Source organism: Capricornis sumatraensis, chromosome X (assembly GCF_032405125.1).
Source record: "Capricornis sumatraensis isolate serow.1 chromosome X, serow.2, whole genome shotgun sequence".
Lineage (NCBI taxonomy): Eukaryota > Metazoa > Chordata > Mammalia > Artiodactyla > Bovidae > Capricornis > Capricornis sumatraensis.
Window position 1 is genome coordinate 136,433,993 of NC_091092.1, and position 23,894 is coordinate 136,457,886.

The following is a 23,894-nucleotide window of genomic DNA, read 5'->3' on the forward strand; positions in this document are numbered from 1 at the left end:
GGCTAGAGTCCATAGGTCTCATAGAATTAGATATGACTGAAGGGACTTAGCATGCATGCAACTTTGAAATGGCCCAATAAAGCTACTTCTATGAATGTATCTCAGATATATACTTGTCAAGATAGGCTATTTATGTATTAGTCAAGATAGGCCAACCACTTAGTCCCTTAATAGTATAAAAGTGTCTTTCAGGCACCATCTAATGCAGGTTGGCCATAACGATCAGGAGGGTGGACTGTCCTCCACACAGTCATGCAGGAACCTAGGATTCTCCAGTCTTGTGACTCCTCCCTCCTCTATATCTATTTAGCCAGGAGACACACACAATAAAAATGAGTAAGATTTACATAAACCTTATAAGATGACTGATGAGTTTAATTTGTTACTCCCATCTAGACTTAAGCCATTTCAATGAGGAAATTTTGAAGATGCTATAGAGAATCTAGCGTAGAAATAAGGATGTCTTTCAGTGGGAGGGATCGTATCTATCAATCGAGTTTTCCTGTGAGCTTGAGATTGCCCCATGGAGGCAACCATGGAATGTTTCTGCCTGGTCAAAGGCTGCTCTTGGCATAGGCTCTTGAATCAGACTGTCTAGTCTATAAATGGCTCAATCCTTAACAGCCGATCCAGGAAACAAATGTGGAGGTCATGGTCGAGAAATGAAACACCTAATGGCCTTCACGGGCTTCCCTGATGGCTCAGGGCCAAAGAATCTGCCTGCCAATGCAGGAGACTCAGGAGGTGTGGGTTCAATCCCTGGGTCAGGAAGAGCCCCTGGAGGAGGAAATGGCTATCCACACCATTCTTGCCTGAGAACTCCCATGGACAGAGGAGCCTGGCAGGCTACGGTCCATGGGGTCGCAAAAGAGTCGGACATGACTGAGCAACTAAAAAACAACAACAGCAACAATGGTTTTCACGAACTTTTCATTTATTCAGAGCACATCAACTGAGTTGTGTTTATGTATCAGGTTCAATTAATATTATTTGGATAGCATTTTAATACAAATGGTCTAAGACAGGGGTTAGTGAACTGGCACCCACTGGCCAAACTCAGCTCACCATCTGTTTTTGTAAATACAGTCTTATTGGCACACAGCTATGCTTATTCATTTACATATTGTCTATGGCTGCTTTTGAGCATCAGTGGCAGAGTTGAATAGTTGTGAGTCCTTATGCCTCACAGAGTCTCAAACATTTACTATCTGGCCTTTTACAGGAAAGATAAATTGCTGACCTCTGGTCTAAGGTAAAATGAAAGGAAGTGACTAGTTGATGCCCAATATGTAAAGCAGGTTAGTGTAGGCGATATGGCTTAACCTCATTATAGTGGAAACTAAATATTTAAAGCTGAATAGTTTCACAAGGGAGAAATACATATTCAAGTTTTCTTCAGTGCTGTTTTTTTTCTTCACTTAATTTCTGGTATCAAAATTGAGAAAGGCTTTGTTTGGAGAAGGAAATGGCAACCCACTCCAGTATTCTTGCCAAGAGAATCCCATGGACAGAGGAGCCTGGTGGGCTACAGTCCACGGGGTCGCAAAGAGTCGGACACGACTGAGCGACTTCACTTCACTTCACTTCACTTCACTTCACTTGTTTACGTATTTTGAAAACGGTATCATGGAATGAGGAATAGCTGATGGTTTAAGAAAATGAGGACTGTAGTCTAATAAAAGAGTACCCTGATGCCTCAAAATTGCTCAGTTATATGGCTTCCTTATAAAGTGGTCCCTCACCATTGTCCCTCAGGCTTTGTAAAATCCAAGTAAACAACTCAATGAAATCAAGAGAATGACATTCTTGGTTGGTAAACACTGCAGCTGTCTTTGGTTTGAGATTTGAATGTTGATTTTAAAAAATAAGGGCAACCTGGTGGACAAGGCAGTTGATCTTGGGTGTTTATGTAACAACCCTAGACAGAAACTATAACTGTCCAATTTCTGCATTATCCTTGCTGCCGTTGTCCACTTGGAGAGGTGAAATGCTAGAACTGTTTATCAGAGCTTTCTGCGTAACTATGGGTTGCCCAAAAAGTTCATTTGCGATTTTTGGCCAACCCAATAAAAATGAAGTTGAAACCTACTTTCAGATCCCCAAACTCCAGTGTAGGTAAAAATGCTGATAGGAAACAATCACCAAATAGGGTGACCAAAAAAGAATGCAGGCCACTGGGCTCAGAGATCCTCAGCAAATGTCTCCAGTGTGTGAGCTGTAGAGATAGTCCCATCTTTTATGTGTTCACAGTCACCAATGATGTGATCTCCCCAGAGAGTTGTGATTTCCCATGGGGTGAGGCTATTTCTTATTTGTCTCTGAATCTGGAACACTGGTTATACTGCCCAATACTCCAGTGACTCTCAGCAAAATCTTTGAGAAATGTATGCATACCTGCATATTTACCTTTAAAAGTAAGCTCCTGCCTTCACTCTTCCCTATCTCTCTAAAGACCAGCAACCATCTTTCTCTTGTGTTCCCCAGAATCCTCAGTAATGATTTTGAAATGGCAGTGCTTCCCTATTGCTTCACCCCATGCCCAGTTTCCGACTTTGATTGATGGTCCCACAGGGTTGACAGGATATTTGAGCAAAGTAATAACCATGATGAGCTGAAAACATCGCCTAACGTTTTATACTTATCTATGGCCCTAGGGAAAGTGCCCCACTCATCTTCAGTTCAGTTCAGATCAGTCGCTCAGTCATGTCCGACTCTGCGACACCAGAATCGCAGCACGCCAGGCCTCCCTGTCCATCACCAACTCCCAGAGTTCACTCGAACTCATGTGCATCGAGTGATGAATGAAAAGTTATTCGTCATCATCATCATATCATCACCATATCACTTTGTCTTGTATCTACCCTCAATCCTAGGTCACCCCATCATTATGTCTCACTTTAACTATAACCTTAGACTCTGCTTTCCTCAATTCAAGACTTCTCTCCGATTCTGCCCACTGCACCTAAAAAGCAGCAGTGTAATCTTCAACCACAGAATCTATTCCTTTGTTGAAAAACCAACTCCCAAGGCTCCCATTGCCTACTGAGGTTACTATCAAAGCTATTTGCAATACTCTTTCACTTAAAAGAAGGAATCTGTTCGGTTTGTAGCCTGTGCTGAGCATGCCCCACAGATCTAAGTTTGTCTTAGAGGAAAAGGTTTCAAACTTTTTGTCTAAAATCTGTAGTGAGAAATACATTTTACATCTCATCCCATCAAACACACATCGTTATCTGAGATACACCTCTACAATGTTCTCTTCTATTGCCTTCTGCTCAGTCGCTTCAGTCGTGTCCGACTCTGTGCGACCCCATAGATGGCAGCCCACCAGGCTCCCCTGTCCCTGGGATTCTCCAGGCAAGAACACTGGAGTGGGTTGCCATTTCCTTCTCCAATGCATGAAAGTGAAAAGTGAAAGTGAAGTCATTCAGTCATGTCCGACTCTTAGCAACCCCATGGGCTGCAGCCTAGCAGGCTCCTCTGTCCATGGGATTTCCCAGGCAAGAGTGCTGGAGTGGGGTGCCATCGCCTTCTCCACTATTGCCTTCTATGAGCCACCAAATTTTCATGATTCGTTAATAAGTTATGACCCACACACAGTCTTGGAAAGCAGATGGAATGGAGAAGAGATGATCACAAAGAACAAAAAAAAAGGTCAGCATAGAAAACTTTCACTTGTTCATTACTGTGGCCCTTAGGGCCTTGGTAAGATGGTGTGAAGAAAGTTGAGCACCAAAGAATTGATGCTTTTGAACTGTGGTGTTGGAGAAGACTCTTGAGAGTCCCTTGGACTGCAAGGAGATCCAACCAGTCCATCCTAAAGGAGACCAGTCTTGGGTGTTCATTGGAAGGACTGATGCTAAGGCTGAAACTCCAAATACTTTGGCCACCTCATTCGAAGAGTTGACTCATTGGAAAAGACCCTGATGCTGGGAAGGATTGGGGCGCAGGAGGAGAAGGGGATTACAGAGGATGAGATGGCTGGATGGCATCACCGACTCGATGTGCATGAGTTTGAGCGAACTCCGGGAGTTGGTGATGGACAGGGAGGCCTGGCGTGCTGCGATTCTGGGGTCGCAGAGTCAGACACAACTGAGCAACTGAACTGAACTGAACTGAAGATGGGTGGGGCACTTTCCGTAGGGCCAAAGAAAGAGGCTAGACCGTTGGCCTAAGCATCTAGTGCCTTCTACTTGGAGCCCAACAGTGGAGTGTCACCCAGGGTCTTCCCATGCTGCTTCACTGCTCCCTCTCCTGTACCAAGCTGGGCATACAGCCTGAAGGAGGGCGCCATGTGGAGTATGAGGTTCTGAAGAGGTAGAAACCTCTGATGGAAGCTATAATGTCATGTCAAAAATAATCCACAGGGACTTCCCTGGTGGTCCAATGGTTAAGAATCCACCACCCCCAATGCAGGGGACATGAGTTCGATCCCTGGTATGGGAAGATGCCACATGCTGCAGGACAATTAAGCCTGCGCACCACAACTCCTGAAGCCCGAGCACCCTGGAGCCTGAGCTCCACAACAAGAGAAGCCACTGTAGCGACAAGCCCATGGGCTACAACTAGAGAGTAGGTCCCGAGCACTGCAACTCAAGAAAGCCTGTGTGCAGTGTCAAAGAGCCAGGACTGCCAAAAGTTAAAAAAAAAAAAAAACAAGTAGTCCATATCCTCCAGGAGTTCTTAGTCAGTTGACAGAGAAAGCACAGATACATCAACTGTATTAAAACACAGAGCAGGGGATATCATCCTATCCAAGTGACCTGTGGTGGCCCTGACATATAGAAGTTGCCTTATCTACCTATTCCAGGAAAGCCAGAAATGACGGCGAGGTTTCGCTGCAGGTTTGTTTTGTTTTGTTTTGAAATTTTCTTCTTGGATGCTCTCCTCTATACCCCAGGGCTTTTTACCACGTCAAGTTCTCGAGTGTGTGCTGCTGTATGATTCTGTTCTGGTGCCAAGCAGGCAAGTCAGTACAATAGTCAGTGGTAATTTACGCCATATGTTTTGTGCCTTCATATTCACAAATGGCTTCCCTCATGTTCTCAGACAATATAGGTTTCTATCTGAGCTCTTGTCCCTACTGATTACATTTACATATATGGATATATCTTTGTTGGAGTAGCAGCTATTACTGCACAAGGCTTTGGCATCTTGAACAAAACTTTTGTCACTGCATTTTCTGAAATATTCTGGCACCTTTCAAACATTTCAAGACTACACTATTCTCTCTTTTGGGATCATGGCCCAAAAGTAAACTTGATAATTACCCAGAATGGCCTATCCTTGAAATATGAATAGGAGCTTCCATTTTTGCTTTTTTCTTTGTTTCCCTTTGGGCAAAACAGAGGCAAATAAGTATTAATTGAAATTAAATACTGAGTGTTTTATTTTTTTATCCATCAAGCTTTCTAGATAATTTGAAATTGAGCCCTCAAGATATTTAAAAATTCAATCAGTGGGTGTTTCTAACATTTTTATAAGTGGAAAACTGTGGGAAAGTAGTTTAAGGAGGTCTTCATTCAAGATTGGAGAGGGCAAATTACAGCCCACAGGCCAAATTCAGCTCACTGCCTGTTTTTGTAAATAAAGATTTATTAAAATGCAGCATACTCATTTGTCTCTGTATTGTCTAAGGCTACTTTAGTGCTTCAACAGCAAGGTGGAATAGTTTTGGCAGAGACCATGTGGCCCACAAAGCCAAAAATATTTGCAGTCTGGACCTTTACAGAAAAAACTTGCTGACCTCTGATTTAAGAGATTAACATTAATTAATTTGATATAGTAATTCACAGTTATTATCCATGTGTTGGTCAACTATACCATCCCATTAATTTCAATTTCTTCACTATCTTAGTTTTATTTTTCAATAATTGAGTGTTTTTTTTAGTTATCAGAACTTCATAACTCTCAGATGTTTTAGTGTTTATATCATATGTAATCAAATATTTTTTCTCCAAAGTGAGTAATAAATTCCTTTGGTGAAACTAAACAAGAAAGAAATGTCAATATTTTAATGAGTTGCTTAAACAGCTGAAGCCAGCATGCAGGTCATAGGAATGTAAGTTATGCATCAGATGAGTGACTTTAATAATGTTAATCTCCAGTATGGGTTGATTTTTAGCTTTATTATTACTATCTGGTTTGATAATTGAGCATTTAGCTATCTTTGTCTTTAAGGACTTCACTTATTTACAGATTTGCAGTTCTTTGTAATCTGATCTTCCTGTTCCTACCCTCCTTCCTTATCTCAGATGCCACTCAAATCCAAATCTTCTAGGGCTGCCTAGCATTACCCAACAAGGCTAGAGCAAATATAAGTAGAAAAACACATCCTGCAACAGTTTTGAATTATCCACTGTTAGGTTAAAGCGTCTGCCTGCAATGCGGGAGACCTGGGTTCGATCCCTGGGTCGGGAATATCCCCTGGAGAAGGCAATGGCAACCCTCTCCAGTATTCTTGCCTGGAGAATCCCATGGATGAAGGAGCCCGGTAGGCTGCAGTCCATGGGGTCGCAAAGAGTCGGACACGACTGAGCAACTTCACTTCAAAGATGCTTTGGCTGCAAATGACAGAAACCAAAAAAAAAAAAGTGAACATATAGCAAAGCAATTGATTATATTTCTTTACTAGGAGCCCACAGATAGGCTAATTCCAGGACTCATTAATTCAGTGGCCTTCCACCTTTTTTCTCTGCGGCCTTCCACCTTTTTTCTCTGCCACAATCATGGGTCACTTCCTTCTTTGTCTGGCTTCTATCCTTGTCACAAAATGACTGTGGTAGCATCCGGCATCACTGCTTCTGTGGCAGCATGAAGAGGCAGAGAAGAGAAGTGACTCTTCAGCAAGTATTTTTTAATAGCAAAAAAGGATTTTCACTGCTGTCTCCTAGCAGGCTCCCCTCCCTTCTCAATCCCTAGAACTGCAACACCTGCCAGTGCCCAAATCAGTATGGCAAGCAGAAAGAACTAGCTTGACTTATGATTCCTTTCCTGAGCCTGGGGTGAAAACCCATCTCGGGATGCATGACCACACAGAGGGTGAGCACATAACAAAACAGGGAAGGAAAAAATTGGATGGGATAGGATAAAGGGTAGGATAAAGATGGGTTTAGATTAGAAACTATTGATGTCCATATAGCAATGTCATCTTCTGCCATTGCAAACAAGCAGTAGGGAGGAAACCATTCTTAGATTGATTTGCATTCGTGTCTAACAGTTCTTTGCTTTTACTGCTCAGGAAATAATTTTAAGAAATCGAATGGAAAGGATTAAAGATTCAATCATAGCACTGTTATTTGTATGGTATTTCTATAACATAAGGGGCTTCCTTGGTGGCTCAGTGGTAAAGAATCAGCCTGCAATGCAGGAGACCCAGGTTCGATCCCTGGGTCGGGAAGATCCCCTGGAGAAGGAAATGGCAACCCACTCCAGTATTCTTGCCTGGAGAATCCCATGGATAGAAGAGCCTGGTGTGCTATAGTCCATGGGGTCACACAGAGTTGGACATGACTGAAGTGACTTAGCACACATACATATCATAAAGAATCGCTCAAATGGTTCAAAGAATAATCAAAAACAGAACTAGGAAAGGAAAGGATGAGGAGCTTAATAGTCTTCATCCAACTGTACCATTGAGCCAGTGACTGAATCTATGAGAGCTGTTTTCGTGACAACAACTGGCAGAAATTTGGAGGAGTTTCCAAGGATTAAAGTCTATGACTTAAAGATAATTGATTCCCTTCTTGCTTATTCATTATAAAATGATATCTATCCAGAGAAGGTAGGTAGCATTAGCCCCTTAGAGAGGTCAAAATTCACACCATGTGTCAATGTCCTTGTCTGAGTCTTTTCAACTTGACCTGCAAGCTTTGGCTTTAAAACAAGTAATGCTGAAAGTCCTCTAATTTGCAATTTAATATCCTTGAGTTACCAATCTAGGGTATTTCTTTGGGATGAATGCTTTCTGTCTTTTTGTTCTCCTACCTCCTTGCTTTACTTTATGCTCCAGGAAAGAAATATAACTTCAGGAAATGACTTGCCAAAAGCCATTTTTTCTTGTCCCGATATTTGGACACTTTTGTTTCTGCAAATACAATACCTCCATAGACTAAGTTAAAAATACTGTTTTCAACTCAATGTATGCACAAAAAGAGCTTCACATTCAAGAGCCTGGAAGGGCAGACTAGCTCCTAGTTTGAGAGAAGGTAACAGCAGAGCTGTTCTTTTGGATCATGAGCTTATACCTTTATTATTTGTTTCTTAACTCATAGTACTTGAAAGTGGAAAAAATGACAGCAAGGAAAAGGTCCTTGTAGGGTATAATTTGTTCACGACCAGTTATTACAGTGAGCAGTGATTACACAGAATGCCTGGTTAAGGAAAAAACCACAGTTGAGCTTTTAAGCCCGTGGCATCCAAGCCATGCAGACAGCTTTTCTACCTCACATTTTGGTAGAATAATGAGACATGCTGGACAAATTGAATAGCTCAATGTTTTCTATCCTAGAACCTTACTTGTTTGGAGGTTCAAGAATCTACAAGATCTTATTTTTTCCCTCTTGAGAAAAAATTTCAGAACTAGAGGTTAAAGCGTCTGCCTCCAGTGCAGGAGACCTGGGTTCAATCCCTGGGTCGGGAAGATCCCCTGGAGAAGGAAATGGCAACCCGCTCCAGTATTCTTGCCTGGAGAATCCCATGGACAGAGGAGCCCGGTGGGCTACAGTCCACAGGGTCGCAAAGAGTCAGACATGACTGAGTGACTTTACTCACTCATACTCAGTTACCTTGCCAAATAACTTACACGAAAGGAGAAAGGTTTCTTAGTGTTTAGTTTAGCTGGAAGCATGGCCTCCAAGAGCTGTCTTTCTTTACAACAGTGAGACTCACAGAATGTTCTTAGTTTCTGACCACGGCTTTGATAATTTCACCGGCACTTCAACATGTAAACTGTGGGGCTTACTACATTTCTCAAGTACTTTGGGGAGCCTTGGCCCTAAGGAGAGGCATCAGCGTTGCTTAAGAATACCATAAATATTTCCTTCCCCAAGAAACACAGACACTTTGGAAATTAGATTTTGAAAACTCTAATCCACAAGGTGATAGCAGGATGAAGAAGTAGTGTTGGATAGATTGGAATTTAAACCAAGAAGAATGACTCATTGACCTGGTTTCTACCTGCTTTCTATTTCAATCAAGGTTAATGGAAAAACTGCCAAGGATAAGGTGATACATAAATGGAAACTTTAACCTAGATAGGTTTGATTAAATAGCCGAGTCCATGGCCTGAAGTATTTCTTGAAAATAGCGTGAGCATCTCTATATACAGTGAGGTTCAAAGCTGACTGAAAGGCAGACAGTTTGGGCTCCAACAGATTGTTTCCCACTTTTTCCATATAGATTGTTTTCTTCCAGAATTCTTGTTTTTCACTCTCTAGAGCCCTAGTTTCCACTGAAAAAAACTATCAGTGTCCCCCCCTCCCCTGAATTTGAGATTTTGTCATCTTTTTTCACCAGTAGAACACTTGCTTGATAAAAGTTTGGATTACTAGGAATAAAATACTAAGAGGCTTAGGACAAGAATGGATTTCCTAGACTCAGCAGGCACCATATGATTTATTGGGAGAAATCCCCACCAAAATTCAAAGGCTCCTGAGAAGGGTAACTTCATCCTTTAAGACTGAATTTGAGGGGCTTCCCTGGTGGCTCAGTAGTAAAGAATCTCCCTGCCAATTCAGGAGACACATGTTCAATCCCTGATCTGGGAAGATCCTACATGCCACACAGCAGCTAAGCCCAGGCGCCACAACTACTGGGCCTGTGCTCTGGAGCCTGGCAATTGCAACTACTGAGGACTGTGCACCCTGCATCATCCCTTAACAGAGGTTACTTGTTTTAGAATAGAGGAGAGAGCCCTCCTTTGGCTCCTGTCCTAAATATCTGGGGTCAATCCCAGTTTAACTCTTAGGCCAGAGTATGTCACCGGCTCTGATGGTTCCCCTGTCCTCGGACTGTTGCCACACTTCCGGCCAAGAAGCAGAGGTGGCCACTTTCCTGGTAACGACTACTCTTTCCCGTCCAGACTGCTCTCCTTTTCTTTTCTTGGGATGTACTTTGAATATGAAGCAGGCAATTCAAAGTAGCAGGGGCTCTTTTGAACTCATTCCACTGTGCATGCGTGTGGCAATAACTGGCTCCATTCTCCAGCTCGAATTTTCCTGGAATATGATTTTGACTGGTGTTTTGGTTGCCCAGCTCTCATCAGTCCCTATATTGTTTTCCAATGCTGATTTATTTAGGCAAATTAACTTACATCGGTGAGATTAATTATCCAAAAACACTAGACTTGGAGTGTGGGCCCAACAAATGGCCTTCAGGTGCCAGGGGCCATCAATAATATTATTACTTCTTTGACAGAGCTCCAAACTGGAAATAAAATATCTGGTATAGACTTTCACTTGCCTTATTTTGGGGAGATCTGTGGCTTGAGAGCCACTGAAAGGGGATGCAGATGAGAATAAAGGATGAATTTTAGTTTTAGTGAAGGATTAAACATAGTTTTAGTAAATGCTTTTATAAGACATCCACAGATTGTAACTGTGGATTGTAACTAACCTAATGTACTTTCACACATCTGATTTAAAACTACATTTTGGTTTATCAGAATAGGCATCAGAACATGAAAAGTAAACAGATTCTGTACTAATCAGTGTTCTTGGATGCACATGACAGGTACCAAGTCTAGATAACTTAAAAAGAAAAACGATTTAGAGAACCTAAGAAATAGGAGGCATCTAAAGATCTTCTAACTAGCCACGTATGAAAACATCACCAGTGCCATAAAAACAGATCTGGTCAAGCTTCTCAACTGTCCACTCCCTTTCCAGAAAACATGCTACACAGAATGGCAGATAAAATGGATTCTTTATATTGGCCTAGACACATGTTTTCTTTCAGATCAGAGGGATGTGATTAGGAGGATTATTTCAATAGTTTCAGCTATGTCAGAAACTGGCTTGTGAGTCACCTTCTTGCCATAAAGTTAAGCTTTATGTGTGTGTTTCAGAAGTACTTAAGTGAGCACTACAAGCCTCCACTTTCTCACATGCTTGACAAATGAGTCTTCAGCCTTTGCTTGAATTTACCTAGTGCCTGGGGGAAAGGGCATTTAAAAAAAAACAAATGCTTAATTTGGGAGTCATTTTAGATTGGCAGAAAAGTTAGTAAAATAATGCAGAGTCCCCTTATGCCCTTCACCGAGTTCCCCCTAATGATAGCATCTTTTATAACCTTGGTACCCTTATCACAACCAAGAAACCAACATTGGTTTGTTATTCTCAACTGAACTACAGACTTTGTTTGGGTTTCACCAGTGAAAGTGTTAGTCGCTCAGTCATGTCAGACTCTTTGCAACCCCATGGAATTCTCCAGGAGAGAATACTGGAGTGGGTTGCCATTCCCTTCTCCAGGGAATCTTCCCGACACGGGGATCGAACTTAGGTCTCCCACGTTGCAGGCAGATGCTTTATTGTCTGAGCCTCCAGAGAAACCACACTAGATTTCACCAGTTTCCCCGCTAATAATATCCTTTTTCTGTTCCAGGATCCCATTCAGGATACTACATGCATTTAGCTGAGCATTATGTTTTCTTTTTTTAAAAAAAATAACAAATGTTTCTTATGTCATACAGTTTCTGGGAATACCTTACCCTGGTTGTTCCGGTTCAAGTTCTGGTTTATGAGGTTTCCATCCAGGTGACCCAGGACTGCAGTCATCTGAGTGCAGTCATCCTCCGTGACCAGCCTGGAGGATCAGGATCCAGGCTCACTCACCTGGCTGCTGGCTGGAGACTCCTCTTCCTCACCACAGAGCCCTTTGCAAAGGGCTTCTCATGCCACGGTTTCCCCTGCAGAGTGAGGGCCGCAAGACAGAGAGTGTCTGAGAGTGAAGCCACAGGGAACAGTGCTTTTTTCCGAGGCTGCACATTTCACTGCTGAGCAGTTCCATTTGCCGACAAAAGTGTCTTCCTACAATTTCCTCCTGAATCCTAGTTCTGGCCAATGAAGGGCTGGCCAGTAGGTCTCTTCACCCCCACCATGTTTAGCCCTCTTAAAAAAAGAAGAAGAAATGGTCTCCCTGAGTCTTCCCTGAATGCTAAAGATGCTCCATTCACACAACTGTTCCCCACCAGATGACACGATCTGGTGTCCCCCTCCCTGCCCCCAACCCCATCAGAGGAGAAAAAAAAAAACTTCATGGAAAGAAATAGAAGGTTGTTGACTCACGGAGTTTGCTATATCCCCCTACCTGTAATCAGGACTTTGGTATAAAGATAGCTATAAGCAGACTCACATTTCTTTATAAATTGATGGAACTTGTTATTGTGTCCAAAATTCATCATTATATATAAAGGCTCATCGATTCATAAACATTTTTATATTGTTCTTTTAAAAACACATACTGAGATTAAAGTTGAGTATTGTGACCAGTCAGGAAATGACAATATTTCTAGTTCAGATGTCGCATGGTTTGAGCCCGTAGCTGTTCTCTAGGTAGAGTTATGCACAGACCAGTGGTGGTCAGCCAGAGTGGTTTTGTCCCTGAGGGACACTTGGCCATGTCCAGAGGCATTATCATTTGTCACAACAGAGAATGGGTGGGTGTTCTGGCATCTGGTAAACTAAAGCCAGAGATGCTGCTAAATACCCCACCGTGCAGAGGACAGACAGCCCCTCAGGACAGAGAGTTATCCAGCCCCACATGTCATTCATGCCAAGGCTGAAAAAGTGTGGCATAAATTATTTGCAGTTTCTAAAAGGCCACTTCCCATTCTGCCACCCAAGTGTGTCCTTTTTATGTCATTTTTTCCTCACTCTGTAACTGTGCTCCCCTTACTGCCTATGAATTCCTTTGGTTTGCATTCTCTAAGAGTCTGTTTTTCTGGTGCAAGTAAATAACAAGGCAGCTGTGGTTGGGGAAAGTGGGAGAGGTGCTGCCAAAAAGCATTCCTTCAACTTTTCTCTGCAGGAATTTTTTTGAAGGTTTGAAACAAGCTAGAACCTCCCTTGTAGGCTAGGATGGAGTTGCAAACTCCAAGGCTGGCCAGGTGTGCCATGGCTCAGGGGCACAGGTGTCTCTGCTGGCCTGGCGTGAGTGTGAGGACTGTGGGGCTGGTGCTGCCAGCTCTCACACCTTCCTCAAGAGGCCGGGAATCCAGACACCTATGTGAACTTCCCGAGATTTCGCCTTAGAGCTTAAGGTTTTGCAAATCTCCGTGTTACTTAGAGATGATCATGCTGAGTAAGTAAGCCAGATAGAAAAAGACATATGATATCACTTATATGTGCAGTCTTAAAAAATGGTACAAATGAAATTATGTACAAAATAGAAATAGATACAAGGACATAGAAAACAAACTTATGATTACAAAGGGGAAGGGAAGGGAGAGAGAAATTAGGAGTTTGGGATTAACATATACATACTACTAATATATACGATAAATTATGAACAAGATCCTACTGTATAGGACAAGGAACTATACTCAATATTCTGTAATAACCTATAAGGGGAAAGACTCTGAAAAAGAATACATACACACACACATATGTATGTAGAACTGAATCACTTTGCTATATACTTGAAACTAACACAACATTGTAAATCAATTATACTTCAATTAAATCAATCAATCAATCACTGTGCAGGCTAAACACAACCGGAGTAGTGGGGTGGGAATGTGGGTATGGTCATGCCGAACCCACCGACTGGTTCTGTGGCAGCATCAGAAGAGGGTTTTGTCCCCAGAATTGCACTTAGTTCTGTTTGACTTCATTTCACGTCTCAGGCAATTTGCACAGGCAGTTTCTTCTCCTTTCCAATACTGTGATCTTTATGGAACTCTGCGAGTGAAGGAATTTAAAGGGACTTAAATGTTGACGTCCAGTCCCATATCCAGGTGCATCTCTGGATTTGGCCGTCTACATCCATTCTCTGCTATTGCTTCACTAAGGAATGGGCCTTAGCATGTTCTTGCCCATCACTCAGACTGCTTGTAGGGCAGAGTCTAAATGACCCTCACAGATGAACAGCCTCTGTTTTACAAATACCTTCAGAACCATCTCTCATGATGCAGAGGCCTAGCGACCTTAAACAAAGGATTTTCAGCTTCTCATCACAAGTATCTGAGTTCTCCTAGCCACCCCTCTCAAGACAGAGTCAGGCTTTTTATAAAGAGCTGTATTAGGAGTTTGGGTTTCAGTTCTACCACCTACCAGTCCTGCGATTTGGGGACAGTTTCCTTTAGTTCTCTGATGTTAATTTTCTCAACTGCAAGATGGATAGATCAAAAGGCTACATGAGTGGATTGTATGCTGATATGTGTTAGATAATATCATACATGCAAAAATAATTGATGCCCATCCTGGTGAACATTTAGAACTCAAATATTGTTAGTTTCTCTTTCCTCTGTCACTCTGTATTACTTTGGACATGTTGCTCTCTGTATCTGGTCTTTAATGTCACCTCCCTCAAATAGACACCCTATTTTCCTCACTACAGCACAGTGAGAAATCAGGAGCACCAGTTTGGTGTGGGCTAGTCCTGGGTGCAAGGTTTTAAATTTATCCCTTACCAATTTCTGCCCTGGACAAGTTACTTAACCTCTCCTAACATCTATAAAAGCACAAAATATAATAGTGTGAGCTTTGTAGAGCTGCTATGAGAATGTAATGAGACCATGGATGCTCAGCTTCTAGTACATACTCCAAAGTCACCAGCTCCTCATTGTCCCTGTATGCCTGTGTCACAAGGAAGTCATGGTTGCTGGATGAAATCATGGGCATTCAGATATTTAGAAAAGTTACAGGTACGAGAACTTTCTGGTGGTGCAAGACTTTCTTTGCTGAGTTTGCAGCCCCATTCAACTCATGTAATTTTTACACTGGTGGTGCCATTCCATAAAAATGACAAAGTCTTTTGTTATTTTTATTGAGGAATAACATATATATAGTGATGTAAATAAATATGAATGTCCACACGTACAACTCAATGGGTTTTTAATATATATAGCTCATGGATCATATAACCAACAGCCAGATCAAGCTAAGGAACAATCCAAGCACACCAGGAGGCTCCTTCATGCCCCTTTGCAGTCAGTCGCCATTCCCCAAAAGTAACCCTTATTCTTCCATCTATCACCAAAAACGAGTCTTTCCTTGGACATTTTTTACCCTTAGTATCTCTGCTGCTGCTGTTAAGTTGCTTCAGTTGTGTCCGACTCTGTGCGACCCCATAGACGGCAGCCCACCAGGCTCCCCCGTCCCTGGGATTCTCCAGGCAAGAACACTGGAGTGGGTTGCCATTTCCCTCTCCAATGCATGAAAGTGAAAAGTGAAAGTGAAATCGCTCAGTCTTGTCCGACTCTGTGCGACCCCATGGACTGTAGCCCACCAGGCTCCTCCATCCATGGGATTTTCCAGGCAAGAGTGCTGGAGAGGGGTGCCATTGCCTTCTCCGTTAGTATCTCTAGAATCAACTTAATATGAAAAATACTCTTTAATAACCTCTACTCTCTGAATCTGATCTTATCTGATTAAAATTAGGAATTGTATACTTCAGTGCTGCTGGGCTCTCCCTGGAACCAACCCAAACCTCCATCTGACTTCTGGTCATAGACAGTGCTGACAAGTCCTCATGGCATGCTCTGCCCTGTGCTCCTTACCTGGAGGGAGACAAAAGCCTAGGAGATATGGTTCTACCCTCAGAGAGCTTCTCATCTAGCTAGAGAAACCACCACTACCCGACAGCAAGTGAGACCATGAAAAGCCTCTCCTAGAGGGACAAGCTCATGTTTCGTTGTTCTCAACTCTCCAGAGACCCTGTTTGGTACTGGCCTCTCCCAACATGGCTAGATTAACCACACTCCATACCAATGATTCCTTTCCTCTATGGTCACTTGGATGTGGAAGGCTTGCTGTCTTACCACCTGCTATTGTTTCATGTATGTCTATGGGCTCTCCCCTCTAGGATGTGGTCTCCTGCAGGCACATGGAGGGCAATCCTCTAGTGCTTTTTCCAAGATGCCTTTGATCAGGATGTGTGACCCCAATTTTCTCACTGTAGCCCATAAGATAGTGCCCACTCTGGGACCAGTTAGTAAGCATATTGTTGTTGTTGTTTAGTTGCTAAGTTGTGTCTGACTCTTTGTGACTCCATGGACTGCAGCATACGAGGCTCCTCTGTCCTCCAGTATCTCCCAGAGTTTGCTCAAATTCATGTCCACTGAATCAGTGATACTGTCTAACCTTCTCATCCTCTGCCACCCCCTTCCCCTTTTGCCTTCAATTTTTCCCAGCACTGGGCTCTTTTCCAATGAGTCAGCTTTTCGCATCAGGTGACCAAAGTATTGAAGTTTCAGCTTTAGCGACAATCCTTCCAATGAATATTCAGAGTTGATTTTCTTTAGGATTGAATGGTTTGAGCTCCTTGCTGTCCAAGTCACTCTCAAGAGTCTTCTCCAGCACCATAATTCAAAAGCATCAATTCTTTGGTGCTCAGCCTTCTTTATGATCCAGCTCTCACATCTGTACATGACCACTGGAAAAACCATACCTTTGACTATGTGGACCTTTGTTGGCAAGGTGATGTCTTTGCTTCTTAATGCACTGTCTAGGTTTGTCACAGCTTCTTTTAATTTCACGGCTGCACTCACCATCCTCAGTGATTTTGGAACCCAAGAAAATAAAATCTGTCACTGCTTCTACTTTTTTCCCTTCTATTTGCCATAAAGTGATGGGACTAGATGTCATGATCTTAATTTTTTTTCTTTTTTAATGTTGGGTTGCAAGCCAGGTTTTTCACTCTCCTCTTTCACCCTCATCAAGAGGCTCTTTAGTTCCTCTTCACTTTCTGACTTTGGAGTGGTATCATCTGCATATCCGAAGTTGTTGATATTTCTCCCAGCAATCTTGATTCCAGCTTGTGACTCATCCAGCCTGGCATTTCACATGATGAACTCTGTATATAAGTTAAATAAGCAGGGTGACAATATACAGCCTTGACATACTCCTTTCCCAATTTGGAACCAGTCAGTTGCTCCATGTCTGGTTCTAAGCATATGCTGATCACTATTTGCACTGTAAAAACATTGCTGCTCAGTATGGATAGTTAGGAAGCTTAAATTACTTTAAAAGATAGAGTGGCCCTTATCACACTTTCTGGCATCCGAGGAATGATGGGTTGAACATAAACTGTTCTGTGTGGTTGTAAGTACATGATACAGCAGTCTCTTGAGCAGATTCTCTATGCTGTATGGGAACAAAAGACATTCTTCAAAAAATGAGGAGTCAATCAGCAAACTACTGACAGATCGCAAGGAAGAAGTGAGCAGTTATATTGCATAGCTCTGTTTTTCCTGAGGATTTTAAATGAGAAAATGGCTAAAGCCATGCCTCCTTACATGTTATTGCACATCATCCATCATTTTGTCTAGTTGCCTATTAATAACGTTCACCTCTGTCTAATTAGGGCCATTTTTAAAGAATGTGCCTGCAGTGCAGGAGACTGGGTTCAATTCCTGGGGTGGGAAGAGTCCTGGAGAAGAGAAGGGCTACCCACTCCAGTATTCTTGCCTGGAGAATTCCATGAACAGAGGAGCCTGGTGGGGTTTGCCAAGACTTGAACACAACTGAGTGACTAACACTTTCACTACCTGCCTCAACAGGGTGAATTTTAGAAAGTATTAATGAATAAAATATGTAATTGAGGCAAGAAAGAATACCTTCAGTATGATTCCCTCTCGGGAGGCTCCTCGGATACTAGCAATAGTCCACATCTGAACTTGGCTGCTGGTTATGTGAGAGTTGACTTCTTCATTATTACTTACACTGTATATTTATATTTATACACATCTACACATATCCTACATCCTTTAATTAAAAAAAAATTTTAAGTTGTTCTATCTTAAAAGAAAATGTCTCCTATCCTACATGTATTCTGGTTCTTTGACAACTTGCTTGAAATTTAGGATATGTCCACTGGTTATGAAAAATAAATCCCTTAGGATTTAATATATGGTTTAATTATTCTTCTGGCTCAACTATTAAAATGAAAAGATGATAGAATTTTTAAAGGAATATGCTCATAATACAGTCAAATATATTTGGTGATATGAACTAGTGATGAGCAAAGTGTTGCCTGCAAAGGCCCTGCTGTTGTTCAGTCACTAAGTCATGTCTGACTCTTTGTGACCCCGTGGACTACAGCACACCAGACTCCTCTCTCCTTTACTGTCTCCCAGAGTTTGCTCAAATTAATCTCCGTTGTGTCGGTGATACTATCCACCCATCTCATCCTCTGCTGTCCTTTCTCTTTTTGCCTTCAATCTTTCCCAGCATCAGAATCTTTTCCAATGAGTTGGCTCTTTGCTTCAGGGGGCCGCAGCATTGCAAACTAAAAGACCTGTTAGTTCTATTTGAAGAACAGATTAGAATCGTGTGCAATTAGTATGTTTAACGTCTATCTGGTATAACATGTCTATATGATAATGTCTGTGATGTCTATATGATGTAACATATAGAGGTTAATGTTTCTATGGTGTGACAGATCATGGTAGGCCCTGTGGTGAGACCATCTTTTAGATGCTGAAGATAAGAACATACTCATGATGGAAGAGATTGATGGCTCTTTGCCACATCACAACTGATTTACATCATTTTCATCTACATATTTCATAACTGCCAAAGTGAAGACTGTCATGAACTATGTCCATTTTATGGGTATATTCCTTTGCTTTCTGAAGAGAAGGAGGGCTTGTGTGTGCCTGTTGATTATATTGTGATGTCTTCTGACTCCAAAAATTCAGAGAGGAGGTGTGGGGAACATCTGCAGCCCCATGAGGATCCCAGGAATGTTCATTTCTGTTGACGAATGCCTAGTCTGTCTTGTCCTGATATCAGTCTTGCCTTTAAGTTGTATTGGACTCAATCTCTTGCTTTACTACACTATTAAGGATATCTTGTGAAAAATAACAATTCTTAATCCCCTTTTAAACCCAAGGTTCCTTGCAGCATGGGCTGCATTTTCTACTGATGGGTAGCAGTGCAGAGTCCTCATTTACACTTCCTACACATGAAGTTGACAGCTGCATTATTCCAAAACACATTCTCACTATGACGACTGCCAGTATTTTATGATGACATACTAGGAATTCATTTGCAGCTGCCTACTGATATAGAAGGTATCTATATTCTTTAGTGAGTCAACCAGTGAAGTACATTTGTTGCAAGTGCATATATATAAGATGCTAAAAGGATCAATGCCTTACTTATTCTAGTAAAAATTAGAAACAACCCAAATGTCTGTCAGTGGGGGTGATGGGGGATGGTTAATTAAGTTATGGTATAGCCATACTATGGAATACTATGAAACCCGCCCCCCCCTCGAAAGAGAGTAGATCTGAATTTATGGAATGTGTCAGGCTCCCCATTAAGCACTTTCTATGCAACATTTTATTTAGTCTTCACAACAACTCCATGAAATTCCCATTTTATAGATGAGGACCCTGAGACTTATCCAAAGTCACAAGATTAGTAAATGGTGTAACAATGATTAGATTTGAGTTCTATGGACCCCAAATTCACTTCCTTATTCAGTTACACTCTATTAGCTCATGGATGTCAAAGCTGTGTGTACTGTTGACTCCCCTCTCATGGAGATTTAATTTGAGATGACATTAGTTTGCATAAATATGAAGAGACTCATGTAATAGTAAAAGCAAACATATGTAAGTGTCAAAACTAAATGGCCTCTGAAGGAAATAAGTTTCCTGTATTTTCCATGGTTGAAATAGAATTAAAGAGCACACAACAAGATTCTGGCTATATGTTCAATTCAAGTTAAGAATTTTCACATATTTTCAAGCCCATTACTCTGCTTAAAATGCCAAATTATGAGTAAAGTGAGGGGTCACACTTCTGCTCAAATGTATTTATTGAAAATGTAAACTGTCATTTATCTGCTCGTTTTTACAACTTTTCATTTGTTTAATATTTACAGATGGACAAAAGAGAAAGAAATCTTTGAGAAAGAAACTGGATTCACTCGGGAAGGAGAAAAACAAAGACAGAGGTAAAAGACAGAATGAACTAAAGCAAATGTGTCTTCCATGGAGCATACTGGTTGAATTTGCTGGGGTTTTAGAATTGCATTGACTTACATGGTTCAACTCTATTATGTAAACTGGATTTCTACAGTGGAATGCCATTAAAGGCTGTTTGGGTCTACTCTTTTGTGTTCGAGTGGCCCTGTACTGAATTGATGAGTTCAACTGGTTTGAGCAAAGTATGATTCATGCCAAGTTCATGGTTCCAATTATGAAGCTGCCCAATCATCAGTGTATAACGAAAACCTGGGTTGAGTAGCCATGGATAGTATCTCTAACGCTAACCAGCTGTCTGGCAAATCTAGATAGTTAGGCAGGGCTAGTTGAATGACAAAGAGTTTGGATTTGCCTACCATTTCTACTGGAAAGAAATAGTCTCATCCTCATGGTTAGTGAAGATGGGCTGTTGTCAGCATTGTAATGTTAGATCACAGCATACTCATTTTTTTTTTTGCCCTGTGGGTTTTGGGAATGGTTGACTGTCTTCATACTGTCCCCTTCTGTGGATATTTAGGAAACCAATAGTTTAGCCACTCTCTCAGAGGTATTTGGCGGAGAATGCAATGGCACCCCACTCCAGTACTCTTGCCTGAAAAATCCCATGGACGGAGGAGCCTGGTAGGCTGCAGTCCATGGAGTCGCTACGAGTCAGACACGACTGAGCAACTTCACTTTCACTTTCCACTTTCATGCATTGGAGAAGGAAATAGCAACCTGCTCCAGTGTTCTTGCTTGGAGAACCCCAGGGACGGGGGAGCCTGGTGGGCTGCCGTCTCTGGGGTCGCACAGAGTCGGACACGACTGAAGCGACTTAGCAGCAGCAGCAGCAGAGGTATTTGTGTTCCTTTTTAACTAATATTCATTGAGCCCGCATAATGGGCACCTGGGCCCCATTAGCCCAGTATATCTTTTTGTGGCTTGTTTCTACGTCTTCATATGAAATGACTGCTGAGTGGTATGGTCATATGAACGTATGTGTCATAGTGAATAAGTGTTGAGTAAGGGAGGCCATATGTCTTGCCTTGGCGTTCTTTTATATAATGATCAAATTTCTGCTTGAGAGTAATGAAAGGCAATGAAATCAAAGGTATAAAAATAAATGCATTGTGGTAAGTATTAGACAAGACCTAGATACACCACTGATCCCAGACTCTACACCCATATCTTGAATTGTGCCTAAAGGGTCATGACATCTGGTTCTTGGACTAAAAAGAGATAAAGAATTCTAATAGAAAAAAATGGTATTGATGAACCTATTTGCAGGGAAGGAATGGAAATGCAAATATAGAGAACAGACTTATGGACACAGTGAGGGAAGGAAAGAGTGGGACGAATGGAGAAAGTAGCATAGATGTATCTACACTACCATGTATAAAACTGATTGCTGGCGAGAAGTTGTAGGCACTCTGTGATGATCTAGATGTGCGGTGGTGGGAGAGGAGGGAGACTAGAGGGAGGTGATATATATGATATAAATGTATGCTATATGTATGATGATGGTTGATTTGCATTGTCATATGGCAGAACCCATCACAATATTGTAAAGCAACTTTCCTCCAGTTAAAAAATACATTTTAAAAATAAAATTTAAAAAAGAATTCTAGAGAATAGAAAACTAGTGTTTTACTTCCCTTAGAGCATGATATCTCAATCTTGGGACTGTTGACATTTTCTACAGAACAATTCTTTGCTGTGGGGGCTGTCCTGTACACTGTCTGAGATGTTTAATATAAGCATCCCTGGTCTCTACCACTCGATGCCAGTACCACTGCTCCCAACCAGAGTATCTCCAGACATTTCAAATGTTTACCTCCAGCTGGAGGAAAGGACATGAAAATATCCAGGATCCCTGCCCCTGACTGCATTGTACTGATAGAATAATTTGTGAAACCTTTAAATATTCCAATGCCCCACCTCAGAAAATCTGACCCCATTTGTCTCTAAGGTACTGGGCATGAGTCATTTTATGACTACCAATGTGCACCTCCTACGATGAGAACTCTGGTCCATACTAACCAGTTTACCCATCAGGGCACAGTCTACCGTAGCAGAATCTCATGTTAGCATAACGAATACAATGGATATGTACTCTTCTTCAGCTATCCATCATTGTCTGAAAAATTGTATTCTGTTCAATTAATTCATAAACTCATGCCCTTATATTTTAAATGAAGATTAGTAGCCAGGGTAGCTTTTTTAAACTAGAGTTTTTACTCATCCTATTCCTGCCATGGGCCATCTTTATCTCATTAGATTAGAGTAATCCTCGGTGTTATAGAGTTATTAAAGGGATCATCCAGACTGATATTAGTAATGTGTTATCTTTAAAGTTGTTTATTCTAAGATGATGATATTGGTACTGGGATCTGAACACTCAAAATGTAGACGTGAGGTGATTCTTCAGAAGTGCCCATTCGTGTTAAATGAAACAGAATGAGCATTTCTGTTTTTTGCAGATGTTTTGATTCCCTCAGGAGAGGGAGATGTATGTGTGCTTCTCCATATAAGAAAACAGCAGGAAGTAAGGGTTGGGCAGGAAAGGCCAGGGGAAGTAATCAGCCAGTATGCACTGGGCTAGTATACCTTTTTCAGACCAAATCGTATTTAGATATTATATAGGCTCACTGAAAATTTGGCAGTGTTCTATGAGGTCGCACAGGGTGCTGGCTGGGAAAAGGAAGGCAGATTCTGGTGATTCCAAGGAAAAGATACATCATGTATCCAACTAAGGAAAGAAATATCAAGATATATGGCATAAGAGGTGGTTGTGTTTGTTTGTTTGTTTTTAGCTTTGATAGTTAAAAAGATGATATCCTAGGCTTCAGTCAAGCTTAATGACATGGCATTTTTCTCTGACTAGAAAGTCCTATATATGTCCACACATCCATCACATGGATGTCCTGGGAACCAGGGTGTGATGGAGCAGTGTGCAGGGCTCTCACAGTTGTGGCCAGTTCACATTGTTTTCTTCCATTTGAATATTACCATTTGGGTTCATAACAGCTGCACATGTGAAAAATGACAATCATTTGAATTCAAGAGTAAAAGAAGGAAAACAGGAAACTCTAAATGACCTTTTGGGTTAGGTCATCTAAAAATAGATAGGAGCAGCTTTTTAGAATCAAATTGCTCTCCCAATAGAGTGACTCATTAAATGTTTGATTTGCTGCTACATTAATTGATTCAATCAGAGTGAATCATGTCCTGTGTTTTATTAAATTGCCTTAACGTAATATACAACAGATCCTGTGACACTTCTGTGTCCCTCCTGCCACTTTAAGCAGTGCCCATATGACTTATGATTTCCATATGGAAACCAGGATTGATGCTGGTTCAGAAAACATATATTTTCATACAGAATACTTCCAAGTCCTTCATTTCTCTTAGTTAAATTACTTGGCATCCCAAAAGTATTTTTTCAACTTTCAGAACTTCAGAAAATTTCTTTCTTCTGTCAAAAAGAATCACTTTGGGGGAAAAAAGGTTTAAAAATAGCTGCTTTGTTCCAGTTAATAATGTTCCTAATCAGAGCACAAGGGGAATAGGTTTTACCATAGCCTAAGTCTGGGAGCTAGGTCCCCACTCTACAGGATATTTTCAGATGATGCCATATGTTTATCGACGTAAACTCTGGTGATAGTCAGGTCTAGCACCTTTCTTTATGCTGAAATGACATCATGCCACGTTTTATTGTCCCTCCCTCTCTAGATGTGTTACGACATGTGAGCTGTGAAGT

The 23,894-nt window shown here is 41.6% G+C and overlaps 1 protein-coding gene across 1 annotated transcript in view; it reads left to right on the forward strand.

Moving 5' to 3' along the window:
• ARHGAP6 (Rho GTPase activating protein 6) overlaps positions 1-23,894 on the forward strand; it is a 536,545-nt gene that overhangs the window by 458,698 nt on the left and 53,953 nt on the right. The window contains exon 3 of the mRNA XM_068962864.1: positions 20,053-20,124. Within this exon, the coding sequence (XP_068818965.1) occupies positions 20,053-20,124 (72 nt within the window). The remainder of the gene's footprint in view (positions 1-20,052; positions 20,125-23,894) is intronic.